Source organism: Eschrichtius robustus, chromosome 7, assembly GCF_028021215.1.
Source record: "Eschrichtius robustus isolate mEscRob2 chromosome 7, mEscRob2.pri, whole genome shotgun sequence".
Lineage (NCBI taxonomy): Eukaryota > Metazoa > Chordata > Mammalia > Artiodactyla > Eschrichtiidae > Eschrichtius > Eschrichtius robustus.
In genome coordinates this window covers 98476814-98495216 of record NC_090830.1, presented here as the reverse complement: position 1 = coordinate 98495216, position 18403 = coordinate 98476814, and the positions used below count along the sequence as shown (strand labels likewise).

The following is an 18403-nucleotide window of genomic DNA, read 5'->3' as shown; positions in this document are numbered from 1 at the left end:
TATGTCTTCATTAGGACCCCAAATTTAGATGATGAGTTCATTTTAACTAAACCTTTGTCCTAAAAGTTCATCGTTCATATAGGTAAATGTTCAAAGAGGCACACACTTTCAACTCGTAAACCTTGAATTTTATATAAAACTTTGCTTCAAAAAAACTTAAGTGTTTTCTTGTCTTCTCCTGGTCACACAATAAATGAATGAATGAGTAAATGAATGAATGAGCCCCCCACCTATCCATTAATTCGTTTCAACTTTCTATTATACACCAGGCAATATTCTAGTTCCTAAAGAGTTATTGATAAATAAGATAGACTAAGTCCCTGATCTCATGAAACTAGTTGTAGTGTGGGAAGGACAATAGATATTTAAACAAAGTAGTTTTTAACAAGTGATAAATGCTGATATGAAAATAAAAGGGGTTAAAGTGACAGAGAGTAACAGCAGTTAGGGTTTGAGGTAAAGGCTACTTGGCTATGGTTAGTCAGGGAAGACCTGTCTGAAGAGGACACACTTAAGCTGAGACATGAATGGCTTTAAGAAAAAGCCATGCAAAGATCTAGAGAAAGAATATTCGAGGCAGAGGTCAAAGACCCTGAGGCAGATGCAAATGATGTATTCTTAAGTCAGAGGGAGGGACTTCCCTGGTGGCACAGTGCTTAAGAATCCGCCTGCCACAAAAATAAACTCAAAATGGATTAAAGACCTAAGTGTAAGGGCAGACACTATCAAACTCTTAGAGGAAAACATAGGCAGAACACTCTATGACATACAGCACAGCAAGATTCTTTTTGACCCAGCTCCCAGAGAAATGGAAATAAGAACACAAATAAACAAATGGGACCTAATGAAACTTAAAAGCTTTTGCACAGCAAAGGAAACCATAAACAAGACCAAAAGACAACCATCAGAATGGGAGAAAATATTTGCAAATGAAGCAACTGACAAAGGATTAATCTCCAAGATTTACAAGCAGCTCATGCAGCTCAATAACAAAAAAACCAACAACCCAATCCAAAAATGGGCAGAAGACCTAAATAGACATTTCTCCAAAGAAGATATACAGATGGCCTACAGACACATGAAAGAATGCTCAACATCATTAATCATTAGAGAAATGCAAATCAAAACTACAATGAGATATCATCTCACACCGGTCAGAATGGCCATCATCAAAAAATCTAGAAACAATAAATGCTGGAGAGGGTGTGGAGGAAAGGGAACCCTCTTGCACTGTTGGTGGGAATGTAAATTGATACAGCCACTATGGAGAACAGTATGGAGGTTCCTGAAAAAACTACAAATAGAACTACCATACGACCCAGCAATCTCAATACTGGGCATATACCCTGAGAAAACCATAGGTCAAAAAGAGTCATGTACCAAAATGTTCATTGCAGCTCTATTTACAATAGCCAGGACATGGAAGCAACCTAAATGTCCATCGACAGATGAATGGATCAAGAAGATGTGGCACATATATACAATGGAATATTACTCAGCCATAAAAAGAAATGAAATGGAGGTATTTGTAATGAGGTGGATGGAGTTAGAGTCTGTCATACAGAGTGAAGTAAGTCAGAAAGAGAAAAACAAATACAGTATGCTAACACATATATACGGAATCTAAGAAAAAAAAAAAAAAAAAAAAAAAGACCATGAAGAACCTAGTGGCAAGACGGGAATAAAGACACAGGCCTACTAGAGAATGGACTTGAGGATATGGGGAGGGGGTGGGGTGAGATGTGACAGGGTAAGAGAGTGTCATGGACATATATACACTACCAAATGTAAAATAGATAACTAGTGGGAAGCAGCCACATAGCACAGGGAGATCAGCTCGGTGCTTTGTGACCACCTAGAGGGGTGGGATGGGGAGGGTGGGAGGGAGGGAGATGCAAGAGGGAAGAGAAATGGGAACATATTGTATATGTATAACTGATTCACTTTGTTATAAAGCAGAAGCTAACACACCATTGTAAGGCAATTATACTTCAATCAAGATGTTAAAAAAAAAAAAAAAAAGAATCCGCCTGCCAATGCAGGGCACACGGGTTCGAGCCCTGGTCTGGGAAGATCTCACATGCCACGGAGCAACTAAACCCGTGCACCACAACTACTGAGCCTGTGAGCTAGAGCCCGTGAGCCACAACTACTGAAGCCTGTGCGCCTAGAGCCGGTGCTCCGCAACGAGAGGCCACCGCAGTGAGAAACCCACGCACTGCAACGAAGAGTAGCCCCCGCTCTCCGCAACTAAAGGAAGTCTGCGTGCAGCAACAAAGACCCAACGCAGCCAAAAATAACTAAATAAATGAATTAGTTAACTTTTAAAAAAGTTATAAAGTCAGAGGGAGCATAGTAGGAAAGAAATCAATCAGAGAGGTCATAGAGGAGTGACATGATCTGATTTACTTTTTTAAAAGATCACCCTGCCTACTGTATAAGGACAAGAGTGGCAGTAAAAAAAAAAAAAAAAAAGAAAGAAATTTTAATAATTCATAAGAGAGAGAATGGTGGCTGGGACCAAAGGGGAATAGAAGAAAAAGAGGATTTATTTCAGATTATTGAATATGCCAAACCCAACACCCTATATTTGGCTAAGAACTCGACCATACATGAGTGGTCAAAACAAACACATAATCTGGGCATCTGCTGGTTTACTCCAGCTAATGTGAAAAAAAAGCCTGGGAAATGAGCAGGGATAGGCCTTCTCTGGATAAAGACCTATTCCCTTCTCTCCAAAGTTTCCACTTTATCAATTATGTTTTGGATTAAACATTAATTAATGTGTAATTTGGATTACACATTACACACTAATGTGTGTAATTTTGCTTGCAAATATAAACATATGTACAGAATAAAAATACTGATAAGAAAACTGCTCGTAAAATTATCACTGCTTTCTCTGAAACTACTATCATATATAATTTTGAGTAGATAACTTTCTTTTTATAGACACTAGAGCCTTCCTTCTGATAAGTATTCAACCATTCTTCACCTCCTGCCTTGTATTATAATTGTTTCTCATCTCTAATATAAGGCTGTAAATTCCATAAGGGTGTATATTATTCTCTTTCTATAATCCACAGTAGCTTGAGTCGTTCTTTATGGATTATAGGCATTGCATAAATATGTATGTGGATGAACAGATGGATGGATGGATGGATGGAGGGGTGGATAATTGAAAAATTACAGAAGTTGGCTGGTTTTATTGGGGCTCATTTTCCCTCTAAAGAAATGTATTCATATGTTACTTGATAGTATAAACCACTAATAATTATGACTGCTAATTAAAAATTAAAAAATCAAAAATAACGTAACAAACACAAGAGCATTTACCTGAAGCCACAAAGTGAATTAATAGATTTTTCCAATAAAAGCAGCAAAATAATGAAGGATGCCTCTAAAATCTTGGACGTAGCTAAGTAACAATTGTCCCAACTAATTTGGACACTGAATTTCTATTTTCTTTTAATAAATATATTTTAAAGGATTTATCCAAGATTCATGTTAAAAAAGTCTAATGGGCTATAATCATATACACTGTCAAATTAAGAGAGCTATGTAAGAGTTCAGATAATGCTTGACAAATGTTTTGCTTAGCACTATTGAAGTATTTGCAATACTTTCTGATTTAAGATTTTACTTTTGACTTACTTTGACTTATAATCTTTAACTCTTAAGAATAGATTACCATCTTATTTAAGGATGTAATAAAGAAAATGTTCTAAATAAGTTTTGAGATTTTCTCCCATCCTATTTTGAATTTGAAAAGATTCTATTTTAAACGTTTTTATGTAAGATTCCTAAACAATATAGTTTAATAGGGGATAGGAGATCATGAGGACTAAATTGACTACTGTATGTTATTGCATACATGATTTATGAATATAAAAAGTGCTTTGTAAACTGTAAAGTGGAATATAAATGCTGTTGTTTTTTAGCAGCATGATAATGCTGATCTCTGATATTTGAACTGCCTTTCTAATAATATAATAGCCTGTTTCTCTCTAGACGAAGTCTCATCATATCACAACTGAAGAACAAAATTATACACTTTTAAGACATACCACTGAGTAATCAGCTCCCTTCAAAAGGATGTTTTGGCTTAATAATGAAAACATCTTAATAACTGAAATTATTACCCACTGAGTTACTCTCACTATAATGTTCTAAAACAGACAAGTTTCCTGGAATGAGAAATGCAGCCCTGTTAACTGATATTACTTAAGGAAAATTTCTATAAACACCATTCTTGATGTGAAAGTCATCATTGCTCCCCCCTCCCTCCCTCCTTCTTTTCTTTTTTCCTCTGCCCTCCCTTTCTTGCTCCTCCCTTCCTCCATCCATCCTTCTCTCCTTCCTTCATTCCTTCTTTCTTCTTCCTTTTCCATCCCGTCCTTATAAGTATGTTTAAACTATAAGCATTAAGCATAAGAGGGATTTTCCATTTGCTCTCTTTCTACCTTAATACACTCAACTAATAACATGTTATACACCTCCTTAAAAAATTCAGTCAAGACTTGTTCAAGTTTGATTTTACATCCCAAGAAAAGTAGCAGAAGAGTGCTTCATGCTTAGTGTGTGTGCAATAAGGTTTGCTGTTGAAATGCCCTAAATTAAAGTCTTTTGCTCATTAATGTCCCCTACGTTTATTCCAGAATTACGTTGAGTATATGTGAAGTTGGCTATTTTATTTTACAGTGCTAAAATATAACTCATACATGAATTGTGAGTTTGTTTAAAGAGAGAATTTAATGATTTTCCTCTAGTCTTCTATATTTGTTATAACTGATAAATAATGGTATGCTTTCTGCTCATTCAGTTGTTAATGTTTTCAAAACTTTATATTATAATCCCTTTCTGATTGAAACACCAAAGTCTTCTCCTTTAGTAGTCAAGAAATGTCCTAGGACCCGAGTAAATATTTAAAAGGCATCTGATACCTATAGTAATACTTTCTCAAAAGTCTGTTTGATGAGGGTCCACACAACGGCAGATGTTCCTACAGAGTGTCTGTGACAGGGAGAAATGAAATACTAATTAGTTCATACTTGCACCAGGAGTGATAAATTCTGAAATGCCATCAATTACGTTTATCAAGATGTCCTAAATTATTCACTGATCAGTGCAGAGATACATAGAGACAGTTATTTGGAACTTATTAATATTGCTTGAAAATGCTACATTTTCTTAAAACTGCTAGTTAAGTATACTGGTTAACTTATTGTTTGAGGAAACAGAATATTAGCAGAATGCATTTGTTTCATATTTCAAAAAATTATTTGGCCAGGATTGCTTTCTAAATAAAGATTATTTATAAAGGACATATGTTTCCAATTCTAAAGTCAAGATTATAATTCTGCATGTTTTTATTTCAAAAAGAAATTCCATATGTTTAATCTCTAATTGAGAGTATAGATATAAATGTTTTTATAGATAGTTGCCATGCCCGCTCCTTCATCTGTGTGCGTATGTGAGTGTGTATGTGTGTTCATGTCTGTGTGTGTGTGTGTGTGTGTGTGTGTAGATGGATAAGTAGATATTCTATCATGTGTATACATGTGAGGACCTATTACTTTGGCTGTGAAAATATTGCTTATGGAGTTTTTAAAAATAAAAGTATTCACTTATGATGTAAGAGTAAGTTAAAACTCAAGATAATAAATCATATTAAATCATAGCTACTTTATGATTACATCTCTATAAACAACAACAATAAAGTTATGCAGAGAAAAAAAAAAAAAGAATTACATAAAGATGTTCCTATTAGTTATTTGTGGTTAGAGAACTATGAGTAAGTCTTTAATTTCTTCTCTCAGTTTAAAAAATATTTCCATAATAAAAAATCAATTGCACATTAAATGAAAAGGGTTTCCTCAGAGAGAATTTATTTCAAAAATAATTTTCTCTTATATCAAAATAGGGGCCTTTGGTAAGTACATATAATTTCCCTTAATTTTTTTTTTTTTAATCTAGTAGTAAAAAAAAATCATAAATATTGGATCATTACTACCCCATAGAAAATTTGTATTTTAAACCAAGGGCATTTAAGAAGACATGAAAAAGTCTTACTTCAAATACTTCTTTTGTTCATTCTTTTTAAATCATGGATATGACTAAGATTTAACAAAAAAGGGATATAAACAGCTCATTACCAGGTCTAAAAATGTTTTTTTTCCCCCCAATCAAGCTAACCTTACTTTTAAACTTATTGCTGTGATTAAACGGTTTCTACTTTTAAAACTCTGTACAGATTGGCCAGATATAGGCTTTTCCATTTGTATACTTTACTAACAGAAATTTCAAACTGTATTTTCAAAAAGTGATCTGCATGGTTTTAACTGAGCCTAGTGGGATGAACAGATTTTCTTAAGTAAAAAAGTCTCCATCTTTATCAAATTTGTTATCAGTTTGCTCTCTAATTCTTTGATAATACACTGATCTGCTTAACTTAAGTAGACACTAGGAGGAAGACAGGAATTTTTATTAACTATTTGAATTCTCAAAATTACTATGTGTTTTAAATGTCTAAGAGCACAATCTATTAATATATTCGAGTGTGTTTGAAAAGCTAAGTTTTAGTGGTTGTTGTTCTTTGGTTTTACCACTGAATGCACTTTGGTTCCTCTCTGTCAATGCCTTTTCACAATGTTTGGATTTGGTTGTATTAAAAATATCTAAGTATTATAAAGGACAGGAGTGGGTATCAGAGAATATGGATTATAATTCTGGATATGCTACTAAATTGCTGTCATCTTGGATAAATAACTTAAACTCTCTGTGCTTAAATTTCATGTTATTTATGAAAACAGAAAATCAACCAGATATTATCATTTTATTCATAATAAAAGAAATATTGTATTTTACTTTACAGTATCAACTCATCTAGCCTTAAGGAGTTTCTGTAAAAGCAGACTTTCTCTAAGTAATAACCAAGATATTCTGTGGGGAAATGGGGAATTTTACCACATAAAGAACAATGGCCAAAATCATATTTGAACTATTCTCAACCATGGGGGTTATATTTATCAATTTATTTTATCATTAATTATATTTTTGAAAATTTTATAAGGACTGCTGCCTATTGCTCATTCATTAGCATTCATTCATTTGACCTTCATTAACAAATTCATTACAGAAAACTTGACACTCTGTAGAATACAGTTCTTGATTCCTTGGCTTTCTGTCTAGTCATTTTCTTTTGGTCCCTTTTTGTATTAGAAATACTTAGTGTATTTAGCCCAGCATTCTAGATACCCTAACCCTCAGATGAGATCATTACCCAAGGGCCTGAGATAATAGCTGCTCCAGTCCCCTTATAGCCAGCCCCCCCACCCCCCCAGGAGAGTGTCAAGTTCCTCTTTATAGTTTTTTTTAAAAAGTGTATGTAAAAGTGATAAAGCAACATTTAAATTTAAATCGGCAAACATGCTATACATTTCATGCCTATTTTGTTCTTTAATACTCACAACGCACAAAGCCATTTGCATGTATTAATATTATAGAGGTTTAAAATTAAAATGTAAAATCTCACAGCACTTTAAAAGAAGTCCCTGCTCTCAATTTATATCATTATCGCATGTTTCTTAATAATGTACCTAGATTAAATGTTTGCATTCATTTTTATTTAGATCCTTTCAGATTGTTTCAATATATCATTGACTAGGTTGTCATTGTTACAGTTTTGCAGAGGATTTATCCTAATCACTGTGTTTTTCCTCTGACAGCTCTTTCAAGCATTTGATTGGAGGATTGGATGATGTTTCTAATAAAGCATATGAAGATGCAGAAGCTAAAGCGAAGTAAGTGAAATTTTGGGGGGTCTTAATTTTGATTTTCAAAAAACTATTTTGAATAGAAATGAGATCAAATATTTTGTTGGACTTAAAGCTCTACACTCTGATAGGAAGAAAGTAGCTACTTAAGAGTAAAAATAAGCAAGCTATTCAAGGTAATTATTACATAGTATACTCACTTAGTAAGTACATCTCTCCTTGAACATGAAACCTTAATTTTGTGAGGAAGATCATCTGGACAAGGGAAAATGGTTAGTTTAAAATCCAGTATAAACAATTGAATGTTAACACATTATTTCTTCCACTGAAAACACTTTCTGAATGAATTGCGGCTGTGTTCACCAGTTGCTTGTGAAATTGTATGAAAAATAATAACGCCGGAAATATTTTCTCGTGAATACACCATTGCTTTACATTGAACTTTGTCGGCGAAAATTAATCAGTCTATCTAAGAAAGAAATGGAAAATTTTATTCAAGCCAAATTTGAGGATTATAACCTGGGAAGAGCAGCTCAGAAAGCTCTGAGAACTGTTCTGCCTATTAGAAGTCAAGGCACAGTTATACAAGTTATTTGAGACAGAAGGCTGTACATCAAATGATGTATTATTGACATAATCCAGATCTAAGTGTCATATGAACCCTTCTGAGTTCAAGTAGGAAAGTTATCATTAAGGAGTTGTCTTATTGACTCTAGGAGAATGTTGCTCTTTATGGTTCAGCAGGTATTTCTGCCTATGGGGAAGGTTTGGTCGACGCATAATACAGATACACAAGGCACAGTGAGGGGAGAGAGGAGACCAAAGGGCAGAGTAAAATTTTTGTTTGAATTTTCTTGTCTTGCCATAAAATGAATTTTAGTTCACAACTTCAATGACACAAAGTTATCATAATGATATGAGATAGTACATACGCCATTAATTGTCATTTTTATATAACAAAGTACCTTTTTATCTACTAGAATAATTTACTTTAAAACAAAGCTTTAATTTTTTTTAAACAAAAATGTGAAGTAATTTGAGATTGACTCTTCTGCAAAATTGTTAGTTTACTTTTTTAAAAAAGTGTAATCTATATAATTCTCCTCTTTCTCCCAAGAAAGTAATTTAAGTAAAACCAATTTAGTATTTGATATCATACAGGATACCTGAAGGATTAAATCAACGAATATCAGTAAGTAGATAGTGCAGGGGAAGAATCTGATTGGTTGGTCTTGTAGTAACCTAAAAAGCAAAAGGAATAAAATAATTTCTTTTGCCTTGAGAACCTATGAAGATTAAAAATTTGGGCTAGAACTAATTAACTGATTACTATTATTCATTTTGACTGATAAAATTCTATTATTTTCAAAGCTGTATAAATATATTCACATTTTCTTCTCTGTGTAGTTTGCTTTTGTTTCCTCTGTTCCTTGGAGGGACATAGACTTACATCCTGTAGTCAAAGGCCAGCAGTGCCTCTGCTAAGATTTGCTGAGGAAGTTACACAAAGCCAGTTTTAACATCAAACTCCACAAAGTCCTCAGTATTGCCTGTACTGTGTCTGATTGGTATTAATTTTCTGGTTTTCTACATTAGGTTAAAATACATATTAATGCTAAGTTTAGACTTTAGTTTCTGGTAGTTACACTAATCATCCTGAGATGGTACAGGGGGGCCATTTAAGGGGCCTTATCAGTTTTAAAAGTTATAAAACTTTGTTATTATTGGACATTATCCCTAGAGGAACATTTTCTTGCAATATAAAAGGTCATATTTATAATTTATGTCAGCAAAGTTTTTCTTGAGTTTATATATTCAGTTAAAGTTACTATGGGTCATTTTATATATATTTATATTTGTATATATACATATACACACACACCACTTTATATAAATGTGTACTTATGTATACAGTTAATGGTAATCTTTAAAATTTGTCTAGAATCTACTTGAGCAACTATTTAAATATTTGTAGATTTACTGGAAAAGTCAAAAGTCTTTTAAACTAAAATATTCTTTGATCTAGTTCTGTTTCTCTGTTAAACTTTAGACAGATTCTCTAATGAAAGTTTTTGTATAACTCCTATTTACTCTACCCAAAGTCAAGGCCAGTCACTGGCTTAAAATTTGATCAGTGGCAGGAAAGCAATTATGAATTAGTTATATCCTTCTCAGTGTACTGTTGGCCTTACAAAGGTTAAACTGTATGTGTATCTCATGAATTCTGGGCATTTATCGGTTCACTTGCACGTGCTTCAACTAAAGGCAGGAAGGAAAACAAATACACTGAAATTCAGATTCAGACAATTTAGAAAATAGGTGTGGCAACAGTTCTTCACTTTGGAAGAGAATCCATCAGTATGAAAAACATGACTCTGAATGAGGACCAGAAGCCTCGAGTTCTGTTCCGGGCTCTGTCATTTCCAACAAGTGATTTTGGTCATGTCTTAACAGCTATCTCTCAGTATCATTATCTTATCTATGAAGTGTTATTTTTGTGATTTAATTAATGGTGATATGTAAAAATACTTGGTAAATTATAAAGGGCTGTAAAAGTAGATGGTGTTGTTTGTAGAAGTAATCATTGGAAATATACCCTAATGCATTTGCTAGATGGTTTGATTTATAGACAATTATTGCACATGTGTTATGTAAACTAATTTTATCTGGGCAAGGAGTCTTTAATCTTATGTAGGCAAACTAGACTCAGTTTAGCAGAGTGTCGTAAAATTAAACCTAGACTGGGAAATATCCATAAATATCAATTTTATAAAACTAGAAACATTTAGTTAAAAGAAAGTTCAATTATGATTAAAGAACAAAACGGGCAATGAAATGATGACCTACCTCTAAGTATTGTTATTTGAACTATTAAATTTAAGAGATTATAAATTAGCCACTATATTTATACTTGAATATAAATCAACTAGGATAAATTAGTTTGAATTTTTCTATTCAATTAATACTAAATCCAAATGAGTACATAACCCACATACCTTAATATTATTATTTAGAAAATGGGAATAGCTTGATGAAAAAAAAAGTCTAAGACCATTGATCTAAATTCTAGAGAGACTGATAATGTAAACTTTATTCCTCAAAATAGCTAAATAAATAAGTAAATACTGGAGCAGCTGTTGTGATGCTTTTTACACTGTTAACATTTTATAGCTTTCTAATAAATAATTAACATCTGAAGATTTCTGAAGTTGAAAGCATCTTTTTAATTAGGTATCCTATCACCCAGAGTAGGTAAACTGTAAACTATTCCCCAGGGAAAACTTTTTAGTTGAACTAACACATTTAAACATCTATTTGTGTTAGCACTCTTTTCTCTCTGTGTTGGATTTCGTCCCCTTAAGTACATTATGCGTTCACTTTGTATTTAAGGAACTTAAAAGGTTTGCCAACATTGCAGGAAATCCAGGAACGGGCTCTAATCTAAATTCCCTGGGTAATTTTGTTAATGCCTCTAAATTTCTATACAGATCGCAAATTCTGTACCATTTAGAACTGAGGTGATGATTTGGCTCCACTGTGTGAGCTTTATTTTTTCAAGGTCCCCTTGATTTTGCAAAATCCACTAAAGATAAGATTAATATTTTTTAAAAGCCAACTAAAATGATCATATTATTTATACATGTGAAGTTATTGTTGGTATTGCCTCATTGACTATGCCTATTTGCGGTAAAAAGAAAAAAAGTAGGACTGACTGTAAAAATCAATTCAGTTGAGACATTTAGAAACTCAGTCATAAGAAACTTATTAGCTCTTAGCACAATCAGCCTTCAATGGCAGAAGGCAGACCATCCCTTTCAGAGAAACCATACCAAGCATTCAGTTTGGATGGCTGGTCCAAGAAGATTGACTTGAAAGAAATATCCCAGCAAAATGGTTCTCAAAACTGCTCTGCTGCAGGGTATGTGCCCTTAGCTTGTCTCACGAGATATATTTCCTACAAAGAAAATTATTCATGACAGAAACTTTACCTTTATGACATGTTTAAGCTTCTCTTGATTGCTGCTAATTATCCACTAAGGACTTCTCTTTTTAAAATATGAAGTTATAACCACAAAGACATTAGAAGAGACAACCTTAGATGGAAGGTAAGGCTCATTAAACCTTATTTAGAGCAGAAAGTAGCATATATGATGAAACATACACATTATTTTCCTTAGAGACTATGTATTCATTCATTTAATAAATATTTAGAAATTTACTCATGATGAGTCAGGCACTGTATTTTACAGTGTGCATAGCAAATAGAAAACATATTTTCTAATAGTAAGGATCTTGCAGTTTAGTAGGGAGCCTGATGTGTAATTCCATGGTGATTTTCAATATTTACTTCTAAGAATAAGTTATGATACTTAGTATGATAAAGTACTGTTTTGGTAGAGAGACCTATCTCTGTATTTACACCTTGTCTTGTAAAAAAAAAAAAAAAAAAAAAAAACCATCTAGAAAATCTAATAGAAAAATGTAGATGTTCTATTTCGTTCTAAGTATTTCTGATATATGAATACAGACTACTTCTTAAATGAAATATTTTCAAGTTATAGTATCATTTCTTTCTTATTGTTGAATATTGTACTCAGCAGTTATAGGCAAAACATCTCTTTTTCTGAATAAAAAACCTATATATATTAGCAAGTTAAGTTGAAATATGCTATATTTATAGTTATTATAATCATAGGAATTTTTAATATAAAAGTGGCTCTCCAATAAAGTGATTTACATATACCACAGCTATATTCCCAGATTAGGGTCATACAGAGCGGAAAAACAAACAACAAATTAAAGTCAGTGTTTTATTTATAATGATGTTTATTTTTAATTAAAATGTTTTATATTTTCACTTTAATAGAAATAATACAGTGATATAGATTAAAAAAATAAAAATCACAGTCTAAACAAATCAAGTACAACTGCTATTAACTATCTTTGTGTTTTAAAATTATACTTATAGTCATTTACAACTTTATATCCTGCTTTTTTCAGTTTAGCACCCATCATATTATAAACACTTATGATACAATTATATATACTTCTTAAACATCATTTTGGTGGTGACCTGATAACACAATGAATGGAGCCTAGTATTTCAGACTGATTCAATTTGTACCCTTGCTGATTCAATTTACTGTGCTTTTGAAAGTAAATCCTGATCACTTGGTAAAAAAAAAAAAAGCACCAAACAACAAAAAAAACCTCTAAATTGTTCCCATCTAGCAGCATTTTTCAAATTATTTTATGTCATGACACTCATAGAAAATGGGTATAGAATATGGTACCAATTGGCTCAGCTGCCCTAGATTCTATCCTGCTGCTCTGAAGGCTGAAGGGATTCATGTCTAAGCCCTTCAGTTGAGAAGCTCTAACAGCTATATGAATATAGATTCATAAATGCATTTATTTATGATCTAAGTTGATGATTCTCAATATTGTTTTCCATTAGGAACTCTTTCTTATGGCAAAATCTCTGTAAATCTCTGAGTGTGGTCATGTTTTTTAATCTACATTACTTGGTAGATAGGTAGGTAGGTAGGTAGGTAGGTAGGTAGATAGATAGATAGATAGATAGATAGATGATAGATAGATAGATTGATTGATTTAAAGATGTCCTACAATGATCCGGCAGCCCATCATGTAACAGCATCATTCATGTTCATTCAATTTGTCATATACATTCATATATTTAACAAATATTTTCTGTGTGCCTACAAAATGCTACATATAAAGCAATGAATATAATAGATATGCTCCTTGCCTTCATGGTACCTATGGTCCAGTGGAGGAGAGAGAGACACATTAATTATTCTGCGAAGATTTCCCTGAGGAAGTAACATTTTAACTATATTTGAGCTGAAGTTTGAAGAATTAGCTGGTACTGACTGGGAAAGAATTAGTTGGTATTAGCTGGGTAAGGAAGTGTAGATAGCATTCTAGACAGGCAAACAAAAGTACATGTACAAAGCCCCCAAGATGGGAGACAACATTACATATTCAAGGAACCAAGGTACCAATATGGCTGGGACTTAGAATATACAAGACGGAGATCAGATGTTAAGGATTTAGAGAAAGCACTTCAGGCTTGTAAGCTAGCAAATGAGATGAGTTGGTTTATAATTAAACACTCTTTCCTCTGATTGGAGGAGTGAAAAAGTGAAAGCAAGGAGAACAACCAGAATATTTTCCAGGTAAAAGCTGATGGTAGACAGGGCTAGAATGAGAGCAGTGTGAGTAGAGAAAAGCATTTGAGAGCTAGTTAGATGGCAAAGCCAATAGGTCTTCTTAAGGAAATCGATATTGGTGATGAAGGGGAGAAAGGTCAAGGATGATGCGAGGATGTTTGGTCTGGAAATCAGCGGCAGGCAGTAGCATTCACGAAGACAGAGAGGGCTGGTTGCCAGATTTGGAGAGTGGAATAATCATGACTTGATTTTTGCTCAGGTTAAATGTGAGGTGATTTTGAGACATGGCTAGGCAGGTCTGGAACTCAGAGAAGAGGTTGGTATTTATGTGAGAATAATGAGCGTTTAGATGGTAAGTGGTAATGAAAGATGTGCATGAGAGAGAAAGCAGTGTATGAGAGGAGTATGGCACTGAGGATTGATTGTTAAGGAACTTTATCATTTAAAAATCAGGGAAAGGGAAAGGATTTCACACAAAAAACATCCACATCCAAAGACTGAAAAGGAGAGAAGAGAGGTAGAAGGAAAACCAGACGGCATCGCAGAAGACAAAAACGGAGTGTGTTTCAAGAATGGAGGAGGAGACCGTGATATTGTATGTTGTTGAGAGCTCTAGTGTGTTAATTAACAAGTGACAATGGAATTTATCAAACCACTGGTTCATTTTCATCTTAGGATGGAGTGGTAGGGATCAAGTCCCCTAAATGGATTGAAAATGAATCTGATTTGAAGAAGTAAGAGTCAATAAACTTATACAGAATTATAAGAAATGTCAAGGAAAATAGCCAGAAATGTGTAGTGGATGGTTATGGATCCTCAATATTGAGAGAGAGATGAACATGTTAAATCCAGTAAAGAAGGAGAGAGTATAAGACTGAGGGAGTTTAAGCAAGAGGGTCTCAGGTCCTTTTAAGTTTCATAGACAAAAGCAGAACTTCAAAGGAGAAGTCAGACCATCTCCCTGGGTAAAGTTTATACCACTTTGTGAAGGTATTTTGTTTTAATTTTTTAAATTAACTTCTGTTGGAGTATAGTTGATGTACAATGTTGTGTTAGTTTCTGCTGTACAGCAGAGTGAATCAGTTATACATAGACATATATCCACTCTTTTATAGACTCTTTTCCTATATAGGTCATTATAGAGTATTGAGTAGCATTTGGTGTGCTATGCAGTAGGTTCTTATTAGTTATCTATTTTATACGTAGTAGTGTGTATGTGTCAGTCCCAATCTCCCAGTTTATCCCTCCCTCCCTTTCCCCCTTGGTAACCATAAGTTTGTTTTCTACATCTGTGATGCTACTGCTTTTTTGTAAATAGGTTCATTTGTTCCATTTTTTTAGATTCCACATATAAGCGGTGTCATATGACATTTGTCTTTCCCTGTCTGACTTACTTCACTCAGTATGGCAATCTCTAGGTCCATCCATGTTGCTGCAAATGGCATCATTTCATTCTTTTTTATAGCTGAGTAATATTCCATTGTATATACGTAACACATCCTCCTTTTCCATTCCGCCAGGACATGGAAGCAACCTAAATGTCCGTGGAAGTGATTTCTTAGTTAAGAAGGTTTTCACTTTTCTGTCTCACATTAGGTAGTATTTCTTTAGGTTTAAATATTGTCCTCTCTCTAAAGAAATGTAAAACTTAAAAATTCTCCTAAGAGAAATCAAACATTTTTTCCTAACATCATAGCATAAATTCGCATGTAAGTTCCTTCTCCAGAGATAACATGAGCCTTCCCCTGAGCACAGAGAAGAAAGAGCTGCACTGAACAAGGAGGCACTAACAGGCAAACCCACCTCGGAATCACCATTTTTGTCCTGGCCTACTCCCCTCACCATGTACCTCGGTGCAAAATGTTCACTTATTCTCCGCCTCGTCCCAGAAAAGGGACTCTCATCATAGATGCACATAATACAAAAAGAAAAGTTAAAAGTAAACAAGAAAGACGAAACTATGGTAAAAAGCCAGAAGTAAGGCTAGTCTACAAAGCAGGACCTGTAGCATCATTACCCAGGAAAAGAGTGATGCACAAAACATTTAGATGCACCAGGGTTGACTCTGACTTATTGCTGCTGAACCAGCGAAGTACCGGTCACTTCTCCCGACTCTAGAACTATAAAGAATATTGCCTGCATACGGACCACTCTTTTGGCCCTTTTGATAGAGTCCAAATAAATAGTTTATTACTATTTCTATAATTAGTCCTCACTGATTTAAAGCTCCCCTCTGTTTACAAGGCTGTTTGCAAAGGAACATTTTAGTCTGATATTTTCAGGATTACTTTTGGTGCCAGCTTGGTTGTTTGGCACAATGTGACAGCATTGATGTTCTCTCGTTAGGTTTGATTACCAGAGATAACCCTTTAGTTGCTCACTCTGCTTACCATGGGGCGGGCGGTTGCTCTGTGCTCTTTGACCGAGGGAACTACCGATGTTGCTCTGACCTTTGAAAATTCACTCATCAAGTGCATCTCAAAATACACGAGGCTATGCAAATCAGAGAAGAGATCTGTATTGTTTGGTAACGCCTTCCCAAATGCCCCAGGGTCGTCTAGCATCTGACAAACATGAGATTTTTAAATGCACAATCAAATGCACATGGGGTTGCTCTTTTGAACACCCTGACTTTGAAATTTTGGCATTTCTTATTAGTGTTTTTCTGCCAAGCATTTTAGAGTAAAGATCTTAGTATTCCCACAATCTTATCAACAACTTACTTCAACCAACTTGGTCTTGATCTAAGCAATTCTCAGGGAAATGAGCCTGGAAAATTGTTTTTCCCCCCATGGAAAGAATTCAAATGAGTAATATCCTGTTTCAAACTGGGAACTGTATGCCAATTAAATGGAAAGAACACTAAGAATGGTATGAAATAGCCCTCAAACCAGAATTAGAACTTGCTGACCACTTCTCAGGTTGAATAGTCAGAAGACAATCCCATTCTCTGGGCAATAAAAATTGTTTTCCATCTTATGGCAGGGAAAAGTATAGGAGATTTGAAAAACTTGCAGCAGTTGGCCCTGAACTAATAAGTTGGCTTTCAGCTGTGCAAGAGCTGTTTGCTTTTCAAATTCTAGTACATGTAATCAGGCTGGGAAGAAGTATGGAAGGGTTTCTAAGGCCACCAATGCTAGCAGATTAAGACTTTAGTGTGACTTTTGACTACAGAGAGTATCAAAGTAAACTTTTTCTTTCAAGGGCAGTGAGACTGATTTTTTAAAAAAAATGATCTTCAGGATAAAACTACTTGGCCTTGGGTAAGAGTATTTTTATTTGTTTCATTAAAAATTTTTCAACTCTCAAAGGCCATTTGCTAATTTCTTCTCCACTGCACTTATCTTTAAGGCTCCCTAGGTAGCAAGACTTTATAAAGGTGGATCTCAGTATGTCCTTGCATGCAACTTTTTCTAATTGACAGAGCAGAGGACTAAAGATAATTGAAAATCTAGTGCTGCTGACTTGCTTGGTGGATGCAGACAAGCCATTTGCTTATTGACTCTGTCTTCTTCTGAAAAGGAAGGATGATTCTTTTCCACTGTTGTCATATTAGATAGCAACAACTGGAAATTACCTTCAAAACATCAAGAGCTCTTTAAATCCTAAGGATATTTTAGTCCTGTGTGGCGATAAGGTCAGCTTTTCCAGAGCCCCAAACTTCCATAGAAAAGAGAGCAATCCAGTGCATGTGTCTTTTTGTTATGTTTTGTTGTGTTCTAGAGCCTGTTGTGATATCGTACCTTTAAAAAGCAAAAAGAATAGTATCTATTAGTATTATTAGTAATAGATCCCTGTGTTCTCAGTAATTTCAATTGAAAAATAATAATATGTGGCTAAAATACCTTTTCTTCTTCAGTGAAGGGAGTCTCTCTCACAGGAGTGAAGATAGCATATAGCATAATTCTAATCCTGCTTTACATTCAAGATTGGGCCATTCTAGGGAGAAAACCTTTGAACCTAGTAAGAGCAGGGCTGATGCTCAGTGCTAAAAGAGGTCCTTCTGGCAAAGTCACGCTCACGTAGCAAGAGGAATATTTCCTTGGAGTTGGGAGACGTGGGCCTTAGTCAGAGCAATGACATCAACTTCTCCATGTGACCTTAAGCATAACGTCTGGAGCCTACCACGTCTGGACCTGTTTTCTAATCTGTAAAAATGATCATTTTGAAATCCTTTCTAGTTCAAATGCTTAGAATGTGGTAGTTAACAAGCCATTCTTTTAGAAACATAACTCCCTTTTATATAAACAATATCTTCACCTTTGCTGTTTTCTAAATTGATAATGAAGACATCTTTGTGACTGTCAGTAGAAAACAGACCTTTAAGGATCCTGGAATACTTTGTGGATCTATATTTTAACAAAAGTCACTAAGTTATATTTCTTTCCTCTCAGATTCTGCAAGTATTATTGTTAGCGCTTACTTTATTCAAGA

The 18403-nt window shown here is 34.3% G+C and overlaps 1 protein-coding gene across 2 annotated transcripts in view; it reads left to right on the top strand.

Annotated features, from left to right (window-relative positions):
• Positions 1-18403, top strand: part of PRKG1 (protein kinase cGMP-dependent 1) — a 1243975-nt gene that overhangs the window by 1129644 nt on the left and 95928 nt on the right. For both annotated transcript variants that reach the window (XM_068548120.1, XM_068548119.1), the window contains exon 9: positions 7728-7802. In XM_068548120.1, the coding sequence (XP_068404221.1) occupies positions 7728-7802 (75 nt within the window). The remainder of the gene's footprint in view (positions 1-7727; positions 7803-18403) is intronic.